Here is a 19,931-nt window from a genome sequence, read left to right as displayed (position 1 = left end):
TGAGGGCTTTTCTGTTTTATTTTGTTTTAATTCTCACTTGTGTGTGGCTCCTGGCTGATTTTTCTGTGGGTCAATGATCCCCACCCTTGGCCCAAAAAAAGGTTTCCCACCCCTGCTTGACTATTCACTCAATCACAAAGCATGGGGGGGGGGGGGGCGGGAACTCACCCTCTCTCTGCATTGACTACTATGGCTCTTGGCTTATCGTGATCTCCTTTTAGCACTGTTCCAATTGGCTCCCCATTAAGTCTGTGAACACTGATTGAATTTGTGGCTTCACAAGTCCAGTACAAGGTATGGCTGTAAATATCAATACTCAAGTCATGTGGCTGCTTCTCTGGATTTTGGCTTTGGTTTGGAGTGCTCATCACAGTGAAAGGCTACAGGATAACAAGAACAACAAAAAAGAAGACCCATTAAGATAAGAACTGGGAAAACATGTAATTTTCATTACAGAGATGATTTGAAAATCTACATAGATCTGAAACAATCAGGAAGGAAAATATTCAAGGAGGAAAACCTAGAAGAAATAGAATGAAGCTGAGTGAAAACTGGTTTAGGGAAACTGTCTGGATGAAAAATAATTAAGATTATGTAAAGTTTCCAAGAAGAAATCATAGAGTACCCATCACTGGAATTAATCAAAAATTGCCTGAACAGAACAATGAAGAATGTTGGATAGGGAACAATTTTACATTAGGAGGGGAATGAACTAGATGATTTAAAGACAAGATGATTCAGATCTAAAGACTGTTATTATATACTTAAACAGGCTTAGTTTTATTCATAGCCCCAACTGAGTTAATTGAAAGAGAGAAGGATTTGCAATCAAACCAACCAACCTACAACATTTTTATAATTTGGTTTTAATAATTTCAGATGTATTTAAAGGTAAGGCAAGGAATTATTTTTATGTATCTAGTTTTCATCTCGATAGCAAGTTATGAAACATAAAATTTAAAAAAATCAAAGCTATTCTTTTCTTAACCAAGAAAAGCTTTACCAGAAAGGGAAAATATAAATATATATACAAAATACCAATTAGCAAAATTCAGCAAAACAAACTAAAGAAAGTTGTAAGCTAAGAACCCAAATTTTCTAAGGAGCTTCTGCTTCAAAGACGGTAACATCCTTTAATCAGTGCAATCCAAAAAAACCCAAAAAAACAAAAAACAAAAAACCAAACAGAAACACCACAGCAAATTAATCTCCAATGCAATTTGCACCTGGCAAGTACCACCAAAGGGAAGCTACACTCCAACAATTAACACCTAGTATAGCTCAGAGAGCATGTTCAGCATTTCCTCAAAACTCCCTCCCAGCTAGTAATTAATTTTGTCACTCCCCTCTTTCCTCCCCACTCTTCCCCCCCAAAAAATCAAGGGCATCAAACAAAATTGCTTAGAATGTAAAATTTCTTTTTTGTTTGAAGGACAATCATTTACAAAGGGTTCTCTGAAAGCAAGAGAGATATAGACAGACAGCATCAGCTCCATTTAAATTATGTCATAGAGGTGATAGGAAGCAAAGAACAATGGAAGCTCTATCTACACTACCTTAACATTAATTTCATTCTGTATTATTTTAATTATGTGCTTTAGGAATCTGTTAAACTCTCAAAAGTTGATGGCTGTGTAATTGTTGACATTGTATCTGACTAGCAACACACTTTATCATCATTGTGCAAGCAACTGGACTGAGAATTAATGCCCTGGTAGAGTAAAGCACTTAAGCACGTGCTTAAGCCCATTCTTATTCAGCAAAACATTTGAGTATTCAAATCAAGCGCTTTGGAGGGTGGAATTAAAATTCAGAATGATCTGGACAAATTGAGAAATGGTCTGAAGTAAATAGGATGGGATTCAAGAAGGACAAATACCAAGTACCCCTCTTAAGAAGAAATAATCAATTGCACACATACAACATGGGAAATGACTGCCTAGGAAGGAGTACTGTGGGAACAGAGCTGAAGGGATCATAGTGGACCACAAGCTAAATATGATTCTACAGTGTGACTCTGCTGGGGGAAAAATTTTTTATTCTGGGATGTATTAGCAGGAGTGCTGTAAGCAAGACACAAAAAATCATTATCCCACTCTACTCCATACTAGTCCAGTAGCGTGTCCAGTCTGGGCACCACATTTCAGAAAAGATGTGACAAACTGGAGGAAATCCAGAGAAGAGCAACAAAACGATTAAAGGTCTAGAAAACATGACCTATGAGGGAAGAGTGAAAGAAATGAGTTTGTTTAGTCTGGAAAAGAGAAGACTGAGGGGGTCATGATGACAGCTATCAAGTACATAAAAGGTTGTTAAAAGGAGGCGGGAGAAAAAATAATCTTAACCTCTGATGATAGGACAAGAAGCAATGGACTTAAATTACAGTAAGGGCGGTTTAGGTTGTACATTGGGAAAAACTTCATGTCAGGATGGTTTACCACTAGAATAAATTGCTCAGGGAGGTTGTGGAATCTCCTTCATTGGAGATCTTTAAGAGTAGGTTAAACAAACACCTGTCAAGGATGGTCTACTTAGTCCTACCATGAGTGCAAGGGATTGTACTAGTTGACCTCTCAAGTAGATCCCTTTCAGTCTCATATTGTTATCATTATATGTGATGAACTTTAAGCTGAATTAGGGCCCAAAAAATGGTTTGAATGGCTGAGAATGAGTTTTTAGTCTCAGGGACCTTTATAATGATATTATGCTCACCAAACTGGTATGCACAATATTGATTTTAAAAAGTGTAAAATAAACAAACTAGTTGTAGCAGATTTAAGAGTTTTTCTGTCTTTATACAACTACCAAAGTTTTAGGTTTGTTATCTGTAGTATATAAACCACATGGCAACATGTCTTATTCTATTGTTGTTCTTTGTATACAAATTAAGATCCTGATACTGCAAATCCTTAGATTCTACTCCCAGTGTGTTAATTTAAACAAAGCTTTTTGTACGTTCAGAGCTTAAGGCAGGAGTGGAAAACCTATAGAATGTGGGACAGATCTGGCCTGTGATGAGGCTAGGGCTTTTCCTTGCAGTGGGGTTAGCCGGCACTCACATTCCAGCCCTGCAGTAAATCTCTGAGCCTCAGTGCCCCCAAGGAGCATGAGTGCTGGCTTGCCCCACTGCTGGGGGAAGCCCCAAACTTCTTGTGATCCATGTAGTAAGTTAGGATTTTGGTTTTTTTTGCTTCTCACTTATGTGTGGTCCCCAACTGATTTTTCTGCGAGTCAGTGGCTCCCGATTGAAAAAAGGTCTTCACCCCTTGCTTACGATGACAACTGTCTGGAAAGCTTCAAGTATAAAATACATACTAAAAAATATAATACACTAAACACACACAAAATATACATAAACTTGCCTGGGTACCATCATCTTTGGCTCTTTTAATAATATTCTGACGTCCATCCACCCAATAGATCAGTTTATCTAAGGGATCATAATCAATGGCCTTGACGTTTCTTAGACCATGCACAGGAAGGATGACATCTGGACTTTGCTGGTCATCTGGTATCATCCGACTGATCGCAGACTTCTGGCTAAACAGTAAGAAGCTGGTGGGTGCTGAAAGAAGTCCAACAAAACGCATAAGTAAAGAAAATGCAACAACCCCCAAGTATACTGGGAGCAATCATTAGCCATGTAAGAAAATAATGAGAGAAAAGATTCTACTGGACTCAAGAGAATAATGTAGAGATGTCAAAGTTCCATAATTTTGGAGGATGAGCCCAATACTATCTCAGTGACATATTATTTCTCTTCAATATCATGGAATACTCAAAGTTACACACTAGACGACATGTTAATGGCATGTTAATGAATTAAGGCTAATAGTGAAATTAGGAATCACACTGCAGTCTAAAACGTGGGTACTTTTACACATCATCCCTGGCTTGTTAAAGGAGACATGAGATTCTCTTATAGATTTTTTTTTCCAGTTATCTAGTTTTGGTGGGGAGGGGGTTATGAGCTTGTTTGTTTTTCTCCCATATCTTCTTTTTCTGCTTGCTTTTTCATTAGAAACGTAAGTCTTTCTTGGCTGGAAGAATAATATAGACCATTGGATAACCAGCAGGATCATATCACATCACACATACAGAGGAAGTAAAAATGGGATTAATTGGGAGGGGATGGGACTATTACCCAGAGGATTTAAAATCCAATGTTTTTGTTTTTGCTAACACTTGTTTATCTAAAACATTTGGGGAAAAAATATGCTTTTGTTTAGAATGTCACTCAGACCCACCCATCCATTCATTTAAAGGCTGGGAAAGCATCTAATATACGTCTTAGTCACCCCAAGAAACACATCCAGCAAAATAAGAAATACCAGCTCTTCATTATGCATAACAGAAAGGGCAACAAACCCCTATTCTCTTTTTGCAGGTCATCTTTAAAACCAACCACTCCTGAAATGTATGTATATGAATCCTGCCCTTTCTATACAAGGTGAACCTCTCCAGTCCGGTATCCTTGGGACCTGACCGGTGCTGAACCAGAACACTTGCCGAACTGCTGGAGGTCAATATTGTCTAGCAGCATTACTAACACTTCCACTGCTTACTGGATTCTTAGAAGACGTTTAGGGGTAAATTAGAGCTACATAACAGCACAGAACACTGAGAGCCAGGACTGGTGACTGTAAACTAACTTTATGGGACTGCGGGAAACTTGGCCACATGATAAGTGGACGTCATGCCAGACCACGGCTGTTGCTGGACCAGAGAGTGCCGGATTAGAGAAGCTCAACCTGTAGTAAAAGGTACTACAAGCAGCAATGAGCTGTAAGTGCTTAAGAAAATCAGAAGAAATAAAAAAACATACAACTGCAGTTCCTGCTGTTGGGATCCAAGATATAGTGAGAGGCACAGCCACATCTATACCCATTAGGTATGGCAAGGCACAACTGACCACAGTGCCCATTGTTCTGCATGCAGTCATTCAAGCCATCCTGGCGTGAAGAATGAAAGACCAATATGTCCATCACAAAATCCAGATGGCCTTGAATTAGTGTCCGATTCTTCCCATTGGCCTTGTCTGCTCTTTCGATACTGTGAAGGTTCCAGTCTGTCCAGTAAATGTAATCACTGTACTGTGTAAGTCCAAATGGATGAGGTAGATCATCTGCTATTATTTCCCTGTCTTGACCTGGAAAAATAACTTCATATTATTGTTGGCATTAATCATAAGTAGCAACCAAAACTCAGCTGCAAAACAGTGACAAAAGGGTTATTTAATCCTATGTGAATAAAATGTAATTTTTACTCTCTTTATTTTTTAAAGATAATTTGCTAAGGATCAGTATAATGGGGTTCATAATTACACAATATCTTCCTATTAAAAGGCAGCCACTAAGATCTAAATTCCAATATATTTATTCTTACTAAGTAATATCTTACTTCAGAAGTAGTATCTTTGAAACTGTTGTCATTTTAAGAAATATTATTTTGTGTCAGATGCTTAACACCCTAAACTGGATCCTGAGAACAATCTTTAAGAAAACCTTTATCCCAATAAACACTTAATCTGGATAAACATTAACTTTATAGCACATATGAAACAAGTATTGTGAACAACCTATTGCAAAGTACCGTAAAGATAATCTGTGGGATGCAGTGATAAAGTTGATCCAGAGAAATTCTGATGTTGGATTTAAGTTGTAAAAAAACCCACAGTTGCTAGGCAAATTAAGACAACACAGATATTTAAAAATGATTCCCTGCATTAGTCTGGAAGGAATCCTAACACTCCTACACATGACTCTGCTTAATTACTGAAGTTCATAATCTAAGATTTTATCACCTTCTTAAGATGAGACACTGGCCAAAGTAGATTAACTATTATGGAAAACTTTATTATACCATACTCAGTGGTTTACACCAACTGAGGATAGACTACTACGTGGCTCCATTGTTTAAAATAATCTTTTTGACTGGAGTGTATGTATGTTGGGGAAGAGGGTTTAAACCAAGTCGCCCATATATACTCCTAATATTTTCTGAGTGCTCTGCTTTTTCCCCATGAGTTGGCCTAGGCCAGTGGAGGGAGAAAGAAAAGCTTGGACAACAGGATAACACACCATCTTACTACAAAATAAATTTGAAAATTTACTTACCCTGGGCAGAGAGTTAACAAACTATTTGATCTAGCTGAGTTGAAATGTATGTGTTTTTCACTAGCTCACAGGTTAAGTAAACAAAAACCGCAGAAGGGGGTGTTTTCACATGCTCTGTAGTATCTGAGAACAGGCTAGGAACACCCCCTGCTCACAAATTTAAGACTACTTTATCCACTGCTGCTGTGTACTGGGCAGGCATATTTCAACCCTCGTCTCCCAACCAGATTCTTTTTGGGACAGGACTCTCACTGTGCACCACTGGCAAAGTTTTTTCATCCAGTTATGATTCCCCTATTCAATCACTTTGCTAAAATTACACCTAGAATTCTTGCTTACCTCCTTACATTTCATTAACCATGCGCCATTGTTAGTTTCAATAGTTCACTGTTTGTTTCATTCTCCAAAGCGATCACTATATTAACTGTCCCTCATCCCAGATTTAGCACCAGTTCAATTCATCAGATCGGATTAATCTTATTTCAGTCTGAGACAGCCACCAAGTGCTGAATTTCTCTTCAGTACTACAAAAAGTTTTTAGTCTATTTCAGAAATCTGCCTCTTACCCTCTGGCAATTTAGTGTCCTTGTCAATCTGATGAGGGACCCTATCAAAAGCTTCTGATGAAAAATTTACTTTGATGGAAGAAAGAACCATAATAAAAATTACAAGCAGTGACGTACATTTGGTAGATCATTTCTCATAATGCTTTTCACTGTGATGAAGGTAAGACGTGCAATCACTGAAAGCCATTGAAAGAGCTACAGATTTTGAAGGTCTTTCAGAATCATTAAGATGTTTTATGGGGCTCCAGAGGTTTCCTTCCCTCCCTCCTCCTTCCCATCATCTCTTATTTACATCCTCTATAACAGCAACTCAAGCACTCACATGTCAGCTGACAATAGCGATGCTGTATCAAAGCCAGACTACAGCCCAATATATATGTAAGCCAAGGTTGATACTAACCCTATGATGTATAAGTGATTTCTAGTTTTTCTTTTGTGTAATTTTACCTGTGCCCATACAGGATTGCTGAAGTAAATGCAACTATGTTCAATTCAACCTGTTTAGCTCAGCAGGAGTGGATATTTGGAATTCTGCAGCTCAGTACATTGTGGAAAAAAAAGGAGGCAGTAGAAAGTCACAAAATACTGATGGCTAGTTAAATGATTTCCTAAAACATATTTCTTCAAGATGTGCCAGGGTCTCTTATGTCATTGTAGGCCATGCCCATGCCATGTTTTACTATATGTGTTGCTTAATTAAGCAGTTTTGAGAGTGATCTGAGCAAAGAAAAAACATCTAAAACTTTCTTGAAGAAACCGTATTTCAGACTGCTAAAACAAAGCTTTACACGTTTCATTCTAAAGTATAGCTTTTCACTCAAAATTAGCTTAACAGGGAGTTACCTGTTTCACTAACTATAATGTCACAGCAGTGACTCTGAAATAGTTAATATAAATGCCATGCTATGTGTATTTTGCCACATACGTTTAATACAGAAATTCTAGAGGCGCTGATTCACATCAAACCAGGGCAGCATGGCCTATGGAAACAAACATGGGACAAGAAACTCAGAAACTCCTGGATTTTAATTCTGCCTACCGTCAAATTTGTTGTGTAGAATCATTTACTCTTAAAAATGGAGATAATTCAGTCTACCTCCTCTGGCTTTCTGGAGAATCATGAACCTTTATAAGGCACTTTAGATATAAAGATCAACACGAATTGCTTACTATAGTATTATCACTTCCTGCATTTATTCAATTTCCCAGTTTATCAATATTAATGTAAAGCAGGAGCAAGCAAAATACAACCCAGGGAATAAGCCAGGCCACCAAATATTCAGATCCAGCTTGTCACAATCTGCTGGGCTGCTAATGTTCTGTGGCCCAGTGGGATCCTCGGGCAGGCCCCCTGCCTGCTGCAACTGCACAGGATGCTTAACGCAGTTGAATGCTGGGCCAGCATGTGGCACATACCATGGGGTGGGAAGGTTTCCGTGCCCTGTCCCCACCTTCAGCACAATCCTTGCAGCTCTGATTGGTGGGCAACTGGCCAATGGGAACTGCCATGGCCGTACTTGTGGGTACAGGCAGCTTGTGGACAACCGGCCCCCCATGGTGTGTGCCATGCAGACACACACATGCTGATCCTATCAGCTGACTGCTTTTAGTTGTGTGGGGGGGTGTGAAAGGCAGGTACGCCTGCCTGAGAGTCCCTCAGGACTGCTGGTTGGGAGTCACATAGAGTAAGAACCTGCTGTCCAGAGCCTGCATCTGGCACCCCATCCCCTCCCACACCCAACTGCCTGTCGTAGGTCACAGCTCAAACCCTCTGCAACCCCTCCTGCAACACTGACCCTAGTCACAATTCCCTCCCGGACCTTGCACCCTCTTCTAGACCCTCCCCTGGGTCACAACCCCCTTCTTCACCAAAACTCTCCCAGATCCCAGACCCCCTGCATTCCAATCCTTCACCCAATCATTTAAGACAAAAATCAACTAACTCCCTTACAGGGGCTCAGATCACAGTTCTGAACAAAACACCGTGTGTGTTCCTTTGATTATAACAGCAAATTACCTAGCATGTTTGATGATTCAATCATACTTGTGTCTAGGTCAGTCCAGTATAGTCTTTGGTCTGTATAGTCAATTGTTAAATCATTGGCACGTCCCACTTTGTCAACCAAAGTGATGCTGTTTGTCCCATCCATATATGCCCGAACAATCCTTGGTTTACCTCCCCACTCTGTCCAGTACATATACCTGCAATCAAAAGAGAAGAAAACAGGGATCAGTTTATGACATGGATTAAAATCCAGCTTCCCTACCCAGGATGCCAGAGACTTCAGCTGCTATGGTAACTGGTAGGCTATCAATCAATAAAAAAGAAATATATAAATATACAATTTCACTGAGTTCAAGTTAGGCATGTGTGCTTTGCTGGATTGGGTCAGAGAGCTTAGCACAGGACTACACAGGGTCAAGCCCAATGCTTCTTAAGTCAGTGACTATCCCTTCAATATGTGCCTATTCATTCAGATGAGAGCAAAAACCAGAGCCCTTGACTCACACATACTACAAGCTGGAATATCCAATGAAACTTTATGCAGCCAATTAGTGCATACAATTTTGCTTTTGCTTTCTAAAAAGGTAAAGGCAGCAAAAGTTAATTGACAGAAATTTTAAATTTTGCATGATAGCCCCTATCCATATCGCAGAGGAGCTATGGTGATTGTTCCATGGATGGCTATAAAGTGTGTTGAGATTCCCTGATGAATCAGAAATACAAAGTATGCTGAAATATATAAAAATATATGTTGTTAATTATTGTTGCACCCATAGAACAATAAATAATGCTCCTTACCCTTTAGTAGGATCAAGGGCCAAAGATCTTGGGTTATCCAAATCCTTCCACACAAGAACCTGTCTGTACTGTCCATCTAGACGTGCTACTTCAATTCGATTGGTTCCAGTATCTGCCCAGTAAAGGTTCTTTCCCATCCAGTCTACTGCCATTCCTTCAGGGTAGTCTAACCCAAACTCAATTACATGTTCAACTGAGCTCCCATTCATGAAAGCCCGGCTTATGGTCTGGAAAATAATCATTTGAAAATATTACTGTACCTTACGGACACAGCAAATTCTATGAAGGTTATTTTACAGAACTTCCACAGTCTGTAGTGTGCCTATTCAGAAGCTAAACAGAGGAGCTCATTTCCAGTTATATCAATTTGACATTTCTACCACTATAGGCTGAATCTGTCTAGTCCGACACCCACAGGGCCTGACCAGTACCGAACCAATATTGTCTAGCAGCATTACTAACACTTCTTCCACTGCTTACTGGGCTCTTAGAGATATTTAAGTGTAAATTAGAGCTAAATGACAACACAAAACACTGACAGCCAGGACTGTTGGCTGCAAACAAACTTTATGGGACAGCGGGAAACTTGGCCATGCCCATGATAAGTGGACATCTGGCTACCTAAAATCATGTTGAGACTATGGATGTTGCCAGATCAGAGAGTGCCAGACTACAGAGGTTCAACCTGTACTGAATTCATTTAAAAGAAAATTCAACAACAATGGATGATACAACCCTCTCCTTTGCCTATACCTGGATATAAACCAGCAATGTCACAGATCAAATTTCCAACTGCTGCAGAAACACATTGGCACAGTATTTTATTGTGAAAATTTTGCAACCCTTTCACTGAGAAGCAGCAAGTGGGAGGATAAGAGGCCTGAAGTTTATTTGCCAAATCTGTGGCATGCAAAAAGCATAACTGAAACAGATAAATGTATGGATTCAATGCACGTGGCAGCCAAGAGTTAGACATCCCATATAATATGAAACACTCATTTTGACCTCAGCACATATTTAAAATGCGATCATCTCTGTTTCTTTGGACACAACTCAGTGCTAATATCAGCAACCATGTGCTACTTTATATATCAAACAGATCTTTGTTAGATTAAAGAGACTATACTGTGGGTTTATATTCAGGGAATTCAAATGTTAAGAATACCTTTAAGCTAATGTCTGTCCAATAGATTCTATTATCAGACACATCAAAATCCAGAGCAGATGCCTCTTTGACACCAGTAAGAGGAATAGCTACATCATTATTGTTAGTTTCGAGGGAAATCCTATGAATTGCTGCTCTGCTGGTGAAGACAAGGAAGGCTTCAGGAATAATGCAGGTCTTCATGTCACTCAGTAACTCCAGTCCTATGGGACAAGCACATCTGGTCTCCAGAGGTGTGAAGAAACACAGATGGCTACAACCTCCATTATTCTCAGCACAAGGATTGGTTCCTAAAAAGGAGACATTGGTCCATTAAAGATAAAACTATCTGGGATGGAATCACATGCAATGTATTTACAGACTTAGGAGATAACATATTGCTGTGAATGTCAACAGGGAGGCCAAAAATTAACTTAGATCTTTTCCCAAGATTTTAGAGGCTAGTATCAGTCATCTTATAATACCGATTACGTCTCTAAATATTTTCTTCATTTTTCTCCACAGATTTCATTCCTGTACCAAAAACACACAGTTGTGTTTGTTTTTTCCTGTTTATTTTTGGCCAAGCAACTGATTATCTCAGTTGAATTTTTAAACTGAATTTTTAATTCAACTAAGTTGAATTTTTGCTTGATTTCCATTACATGCCCGGGTGAGAACAGAGCTCAACAACTATAGCTCCTTTCCCTGCTGCTATACCCAATCACCTGCTGAGATTCATCATTAAGCATCATTCCAGTAAGATCATCACACACCCACTATTTTGGTCAAGGGAACCAGTGTGCCTATAAACAAATGTTGAGGGGTCAACAGGCTTTGGGACGGGGGTAAAGATGGGAGCAGAGGACAAAATGAATGCCACTCACCACCAGTTGCAAACATAAGTTTAGTCATTTAAAAAACAAACTTGTTACCATGGTTAAGTCTCAAAACTCAGTTCAGTCCCAGTTTAGTTTTTTTTTTAATAGGAGACAAAGAATCCAGACTTATATCAGCCTAGCTGCACTGAACTTAGTGGAGCTCTGTTGATTCACACACACTGGCTGATGATCTGGCTCTCCATCATGTACACAAATATTTTCTGTGTGGCAGTTATTTTGTGTGGCTTCACTGCAGAACCTCATACCCCTCCCCAGCCTATTTAAAGTGAGTGACCTTGATAAATAAGCTAATAAGATTTTTTTAAAGGTTTATGTACCCAAAGTAAATATTCAGAGGCAAACTACACTGATACTGTAAAATAACCACAACACATTTCTATAAATCTATTATCTTTATGCATACGCTTATGGATTTGGGTAGTTTAGCATGGAATTTAATTTCTTCAGTGTGTCTGTCTGATACTGGAGCACCACGGTATTTGCTACATTAAGGAATGTTACAAACTGAGGGCTAAATTTTGGTACCCACATGATTCACAGAACATATGGAGATCTGTGAAAGAGAGGGCATGATCCTGCTATACTGAAAGGTGCTCAGTACCCTTGACTGCAGTTAAAACAATCAATTATTTGAATTACAGTAATACCTTAAGGCCCCCTCACTCAGATCAGAGCTCCACCACACCAGGCAGCATACACGTGCATGACTCTCTGCTGCTAAGAGCTAAAGAAGTCCATAAAAGTTCAGGAACCTTGGCAACTCACAGAACATGCTCAAAGCCACTGCCTTAAAGGCATGAAACCAGTTCCAGTGCTCCTATTCCTACATGGCAGTTCTTGCAAGGATGAACTGAGAGTGAGATCAGGTTAGAGATCCCAGTTGCTTTTAAATGTGGCACTTTTTTAGTGCACTTTTTTCAATTTCTTTTTTAGTGGCATGCCTGACACTAGATTTAAATGCCTCTCGGAGTTTGGGTAGTCTTGTTCTGTCTGCAAGACGCAGAACAAGTTCCTTAGTTATTTTCCAACTGAACACACTATGGAATATTTTTCACTGTCACTAAGAGGTTAAGACGACACAGCTGCAGGAACTAAAACATTTTGTGAATTCTGCATACCAGTCATCTTGTCATGCCACTTCTAGCTGGTGGCAGGGTACACGTTAGGTGGACTATTACATAGGAAAAACACAGAAAAGGATGTGTGACCAGTGTCCATGCTGCAACAGGCTACAAAACTTTGCTTTCTCATTGACGCTCTGGATGAACACCTGCCTAATATTCAAGAATAGTGGAGCAAGAAAATTGCTTTCATTTTACTTATTGGTTTAGTTTGCAATTTCAGAAGACATTATCAGGTATATTTTCAGCAAAGGTAGTTTTCTGATAGCAGTGGTCTTGAAAAGCAGGTCATATTTTCACTATGATAGCTTCCCTTTAACCAGCAGTATGACATATTAAGAGCTTGATTATTCCTGTCAAAAGGGGTGAATGTTATTGTTTAACAAAAGCAAAGCCCCCTGGAAGGTGTCTCAATTCCATTTCACGTTGCTCATGCTTACCAAACACTCTGGTGACACTTGCTGCTTTGAGGCCCATTAGGTCTGGCAACTGATCTATTATGATATCCCGGCTTGCTCTTATTTTGTGAACTCTTTCAATGCTTCGTCGCTGCCAGTCTGTCCAGTAGATGTAGTCCCCCAGCAGAGTAAACCCAAATATATGAGGAAGCTTGTCTTCTAGTAGAGTTTTCCTCATGGTTCCATCAACATTTATTACCTGTGGGACAGATAAGAGGAGAGGAAAACCCACCACTTCTAATATAGCAGTTGTAGTTGAATCAAATCTCATCATACTTTAACCTGAAGGTGCTTTTGCTACTCCGGCGAGCCTATCTAGAGACCATGTCCTCTGGGAAAAAAACCAAACCTCACACTATACATGAATGGATTTAGGAAATGATGTGACAGAAATGAAGTGCTAGCATCTCTAAGTAGGAACAACTCTTCTACTGCACAATATTTAAGGTGAGGAGGCAGCCATATACCCTATAGCTGTGATGTTACCTATATATGGAGCTTCTCAGAAAATGAATTTCAATTCTGTAAGAAATTTTGAGATTTCAAAACAAAATCCAAAATTGGTAAAAGCAAAGCCAAAATTCCATTTTTGGTGAAATTATATTCTGAAAAAAATTTATTATGGGTTACGATGAGGTGTACCAATCCCACTTTGGAGAGGAAGGGGTTAATTAAGGCAACATAGCAGCAGAAGCCCCACCCCCTAAGTCCTGCTGGGCATGCTCCAACTGCTGCTGTGGTATAAAAGGGCAGATCACTGAGGAGGGAAAGATGCACTTTGTGGGCTCCAGCCAGGGGGCAGCCAGGAGCCCCGACCAAGGGAGCAGGAGGCAGTGCAGCCCAGGCAGGCATGCATGGATACACCAGGAAGATTAGAGGCATCCTGAGACCCGGAGGACACCCAGACTCAGCTACAGGATTTAAGGTAGGAAACAGCCCAGGGAGGGACCAACCACTGTTTCTGAAGCACTCAGTGTGTTGCATGTGAATTCCCATGGCGAAGCCTATCACCACTACAGTAACAGGCTTCTGGGCTGGGAATTGGTGTGTGTCGGGGGGCTACTCAGTCTCCTCCTCTCCTTTTAGGGTGGACAGATCACCAATACCCCTTGACTCTGTTTGTTGCAAAATATCTAGGCTGTCAGGAGAAACCAGAGAGGTTGCCACACAACTCAGGCCCCACTTGCTGAAGAGTACAGAAGACCCTATATATTTGTCTAGCCTACTGTCAACAGATGGTGATAAGTACCTGTGAAATTAATCAACAAAGGACAGACTTTGCTTTTCTTTATGCATATTAGGGATGAAAGCACCTACTGTAGTCAAGTAGTTGACTATCCCAGCCATGGCTAACCCAAGGTTCACGAGCCACATGAGGCTCTCCCGCCCCCGCTGGGTGTGGCTCGCAAGATGCCCCTGCAGCCCCAAAAACAGCCCTTTCCTCCCAGCTCCCTGTGCTGACTTGGGCAGGGGAGCTGTCCAGCGCAGCCATGAAAGACTAGAATTAAATATGGCATCAGCCAGTGGGAGCTAAAGTGGCCAAAAAGCCTCTAAATATGTTTAAATGCGTTTTCTTAAAGGGGCAGAGCTTTTTTTTTCTTGACAACTTTGCCCCGGCTCTTTGCGTTGGATCCACTGCTATCTTGGCTCTTTACCCAGAATGGGTTGGCCTCCCCTGGACTATCCAATAAGCAGGGCTCACCAAGCGGCGCGCAGTTCTGCAAGCTGCACATGCGCAGATCGTACAGCACCAGCTTGTAATCTACTCGCCACAGGCGAGTAGATTACATAAATTTGTCGAGCCCTGCCAATAAGCAAAAGCATATCAGGTAGTGGACTAGTCCTACAACTAATCACTCCCCTCCCCTTGCTGCCTCTATTCTGCAAGGGGGGGGGGGGGGGAAGCAGGAGCCAATGTTGCGGGGAGATGGCTTAAAATCCGGTTCCCCCCCAGCACCATCTCTGCAGGGGGTAGGGAAGTAGTGGGAACAGGGCGCAAGCTAGAATCTGATTCCCAGACTCATGCCCAGTCCCTGACGCTGCGCCTCTGCCAACTCTTAACACAATTAAAAATCAGAAGGACAGCAGCTGGGGGGGACAAAGAGGAGGGGGAGAGGAGGAGAGAAAAAGAGAAAAGCCAAGTGTGAGCCAGGACACCCGATTCCCTCAGCTTTGGTTTCAGCCCTGGGCAGTGAGGCTTGAGTTTCAGCAAATCTAAGTCAGCCCTGGTGACCACATTCAAAGGGTTTGGGGTCCCAGCCCACAGTTTGAGAACTGCTATGCTTTACTATCCTTCCTTTATCAAATTGTCCTTTACCTTGTTACAGTTACTAGGCAGAAACTCCTTTTTACTATCATTTAGAGACTCCTTCAGCACCAGGATATTCAAATTGTAAAGCATGCGGAAGTAACCATTGTTTGTTCAACAATGCTTCCATTTTCTTGCAACGCAAAGAAAGATTGCCAAGGTAGATTCAAAAGTATTCACTATAATCATTTGATATCTATAACATGCTAACACTGCTACTGTTGTTCCATTAAATGCTTGATCATATACTGGAGTGCCACAAAGCACCCATAAAGCTATAATAAATTTAAATGTAGACAGCCTGAAAACAATTAGATGTCTTGCTTGAATGCTTTGTGCATAGCGCATAGACATGCGCAGACAAGCTTGTAACAGGTTGACTGACAACTTTCAGGCTCCCATTAAGTTAGAACTTTGAAATTTAGCATACTCATTGTTGATGGGCTTCTGAATACAGAGGGAGAAACCCTCTCAGATTTAAAACTTGCCATGTCTGTCACAGTTCTGCAAAAGACACACACACTTACAAAAGTTGTATGCATTTCTTCCATGTTGAAGTTATGTTGGGTATGAGGCTTCCAGTTTAGAGATATTAATGTATCCTCTGGCTACCAGTTCCAGTTAATAGATTGTAACTCAGAAAATTGTTCACGGCTAGCAAATGCACACTCATCCACTCAAACGGTAGAGAACTGACACTACTATACATACAGAAAAATGTATCATATATAGAAATCCTTGCTCTAATACACTGATGCCACCTTGCAAATTATTATTAAGACTTAAATATATTTTTAAGCTTTTAAAAAAAACTGTATGTGAATATTAAGACAAAGCAGTAGACTCCTAAAATTGGTCACAATACACATGTAGCACCAATAGGAAATCACAGTGTTCTTCCGAAGAATTAATGGCAAAAGCTCATCTCTTGCCCATTTCTTTTTCCTCCTTCTTGAAATGGGAGAGAATTTAAACACTTTTTGACACAATACTTCTAAAGACAGAAAGGGAAAAGTGTAGAAAAAACCTGAAAGAGTAGACAAGCAGTGCACAGGTATCATTTTAAAGCCTGGAGATAATTCACTCACATGACACCCTGGAGCTATGGCAAAGAGGTAAATCAATGGACTCCTTTCAGATGAAAGTCTCCTGCTTGAGACAGCTAAAAATAATACTGCAATTCTGGAAAGTTTTGGGGAAGTTTTGTATTAACCAATCAAACCTTAATTTCTCAGCTACATGAGGTAGCAGAGATTTAAGATGAATGTCTTTATTTAGTTAAGCTAAGTACAGAACATTTCTTTAGAAAGAAATTGATGTCTGTGGTTGAAATCCAAATGGTTCAGCAATTATCTCCATTACATCATGTCCAGGCAAACCTCAAATACTGAGTATCAGTCCCGCAGGCAATGCTCTGGGCCAAATGCCTTGGGTTCAAAAGTTCATTTTGCAGGCTCGGGTGCTGAAGCTAAACTGGATGCCATATTAAGTAAACAAGATACAAATTCTCCTTACAGACAGGACAGGACAGTAGAAGGAGGATTTGTTTTTCCAACGAGCACCTCTCAAAACATGTTACAAAGACGAATGGCATTTAAGTACTGGAGTTAGCTAGAATGCGCTAGGTTAGGTCTGGACCCAGCAGGAATATATGCATTTTTATATTAATATACATCTATAGTGACATAACTATCACTTATAAAATTAGACAATTTCTAAAATTAGAAAACCTCCTAGGCAATCAAATTCCTTTCTGCTACTCAACACATGTCACACCATGGAGTGGAGATTAGAATTATGATATTGGCCAGACTGCAACAGGATAGGGAAAGTTCTTTGTTGACTGTAGCTATGCTTATGCAAAATCATCGGCAGAAGAAACAATCCAGGCACAAGCCAAGTGATTCCAAGCAGCCTTCACTTGGAAGCAGAAGATTATTCTCTTTTCAGGCTAGTATGTGTGTCCCATGAAGGGTCCTATGAAGGGTCCTATGAAGTAACTTGTAGGTATTTATGGCCATAATTCCAATGTAATGTTTGGGTGTGCATGGGCTTGGAATCAAGATTACTGATAGGGCAGATTCACAAAAGACTGATTGGTGACATCTTGTTGACATGCTAATGAACAAGGAAAATGCGGTATGAATAAATCCAATCCAGATGAACCTATAGACAGTAACTAACTTTGAACTCCCAGTTCATTTTTTTGAGTTTTAGATCATTCAAGATCTCCTGGTTAAGCCAAAGTGGTCTCTTGCCATACTTCCTATCTTTTCTACACAACGGAATAGTGTGCTCCTGTGGCTGTAATAATGCACCTTTGAAAAACTGTCAACCTACGAGCTCTCTGAGTCTGCTGGAGTCTGCCTTCTTGAAATCCATTGCTTTATTTTGCTGTTCTCTCTTCTGCCATTCCTTAGAATCACAAACTGGATCATTTCATGATCACTTTCACTCAAGCTTCCTTCCACTTTCAAAATCTCAACCAGTTCCTCCCTATTTGTTAAAATCAATAGAACAGCTTCCCCCCCAGTTGCTTTCTCCACCTTCTGAAATAAAAATGTCGCCAATACATTCCAAGAACTTGCTGGATAATCTGTGCCCTGCTGTGTTATTTACCTACATATTAAAAACCTGATTATTTTGGAGACTTGAATGGCAGAGTTTTTTTTAATAATAAAGCGTCATCAAGCACAGATAAAATCCACCCTGGGTGGTATGAAACTACCTAACATCAAAATGTTTTAATGAACCAAGTTATAGAGAAAGCACAATAAGCTGTGATTTTGTACTGATACTGTTGCTTCAACGTATGCTAAATGGTTTAACAAATATTCCCAACTATAACATTCAAAATCTCTAGGCCCTTTGAAGAAGATTAAAGTAAAACAATGCAATTAAATTCTACACACTGACTCATTCAGTCTGGTTACATTTCAGGTGCATCTGTGAAGAACCAAATATTCTGCATATACATTGTGTCTTTTGATATAAAGACAAGGATAGAGCACTTGCCCCTATATTTAATTCATTAAGCTGAAACCAATTCTTTGATTCATCACAGACAAAACTTAGACAACAAATACTTAAGCAGGGAAAATCACTAAGTACATTACAAAACGGGGCAATGGGCTGGCCTAGGCAACCCAAATGCCTGGCACACAGAGGATCTTAGTACAGGTTCTGAGTTCTCTGGGCTGAATGAGGTTAGGATGGTTCCTGGAGGGTAAGAACTCAGCCCTTTGAAGGAGACCGTAATCTAGATCATTAAATAATTCTCCATAGAGGGATCTGGAGAGACATTCTAACATCGGAGCGGAGAACCTAAGGCCCGGGTGCTTGCCCTCCCATGGGGCTGGAGCACACATGACAGTGTGCGGCACCCCAACCCGAAACGGGTTCCCCACCCCTATTCTAATGGAACTGTGCCCAGACAAAACATGGCGAGAAGATGCAAATTCCAGAGGGTCAACACCCTGCCCTGAAAAAAGAAGAGAGGCAGCTGTGAGCAGGCTGTCCTACATTCTATATTCAGCCTACTTCAGACCTTTCCAACAGCTGAAACAGGGCCACCTTTCATCAGGGCTTCAGGATAAAAGCAGATTCCTTTTTTTCTTTCTGGCATATCTTGGCAGAAGTTGGCACAAAGAAAGCAGAATACATTTAAAAAAAATAGTACCAAACCCAGCTACATCATCTATCAACATTGAAAAAATACATCTCTGGCCACTATCCACAAACAGTCTACTTGACGCTCTTAGCAATCCGCTGGCTCAAATGCTTGGAGAGAACTGGGAAGTTAGAGAGCAGCTCTTCATTGTTTAGTTAACTTCTTGAGCATACAAATGCTTCTTTAAAAAAAAAAGGGCATCTTGTGACAATTTGTATGCACCTTGACAACAGCCAGTCCATCTGGTAAAAATAAACTCCCTTCTTCCTTTCTTTCACATAACTTATGCATTTGAACGGTCTGCCAGTCAGCATTCACAACTGTGATCATTTGTATTTGTTATTCTAACTTTCACAGATGATTCTAGCTCTCAAACCTTTTCTTAAACAAACCCATTTTGTTTGTTACATAGAACCTATTTACTTCGGGAAAGATTTGCAAAGAAGAACAAAGACAGAACATTTAGGATTAATCCATGACACACAACTGGAGTAAAAGTCTCTTCCCCAGGAGATATCATCTGCAAAAGCTCGTGCTGATTGGTAGTAAATTGGTAAACTGAGTGTGTGTAGTGAGGCATCAAATTATTTTCTGTAGAAGGCCTTTCCCACTTCTAACCTCACAACTGATCATCCTATCATGACGACTCATTCCAACAAGACAACATATTTGTCTACAGCTGCATATATGCCTTGGGTAAGGCTTCAACCTGTACAAAAAGCTACTTGTGGCAATGCTGGCTACAAATTCTGAAAGAGAGAGGATTCTTGGTAGGTTTACCTGCATCTCATCAACCCAGTGCTCACTTCATTGCTGTACTCCAGAAATACACCCTCTGAGGCT

General features: G+C 40.3%; 1 protein-coding gene across 2 annotated transcripts in view; it reads right to left on the bottom strand.

The window, feature by feature from the left end:
* Positions 1-19,931, bottom strand: part of LRP5 (LDL receptor related protein 5) — a 223,354-nt gene that overhangs the window by 36,878 nt on the left and 166,545 nt on the right. For both annotated transcript variants that reach the window (XM_075928318.2, XM_075928319.2), the window contains exons 8-14: positions 13,093-13,309; positions 10,651-10,940; positions 9,486-9,712; positions 8,700-8,884; positions 4,826-5,149; positions 3,363-3,565; positions 169-380 (exon numbers count right to left, since the gene is read on the bottom strand). In XM_075928318.2, coding sequence (XP_075784433.2) covers positions 169-380; positions 3,363-3,565; positions 4,826-5,149; positions 8,700-8,884; positions 9,486-9,712; positions 10,651-10,940; positions 13,093-13,309 — 1,658 coding nt within the window. The remainder of the gene's footprint in view (positions 1-168; positions 381-3,362; positions 3,566-4,825; positions 5,150-8,699; positions 8,885-9,485; positions 9,713-10,650; positions 10,941-13,092; positions 13,310-19,931) is intronic.

Source organism: Pelodiscus sinensis, chromosome 5 (assembly GCF_052426305.1).
Source record: "Pelodiscus sinensis isolate ZL-2025 chromosome 5, ASM5242630v1, whole genome shotgun sequence".
Lineage (NCBI taxonomy): Eukaryota > Metazoa > Chordata > Testudines > Trionychidae > Pelodiscus > Pelodiscus sinensis.
This window is presented reverse-complemented; position numbering and strand designations above follow the sequence as displayed.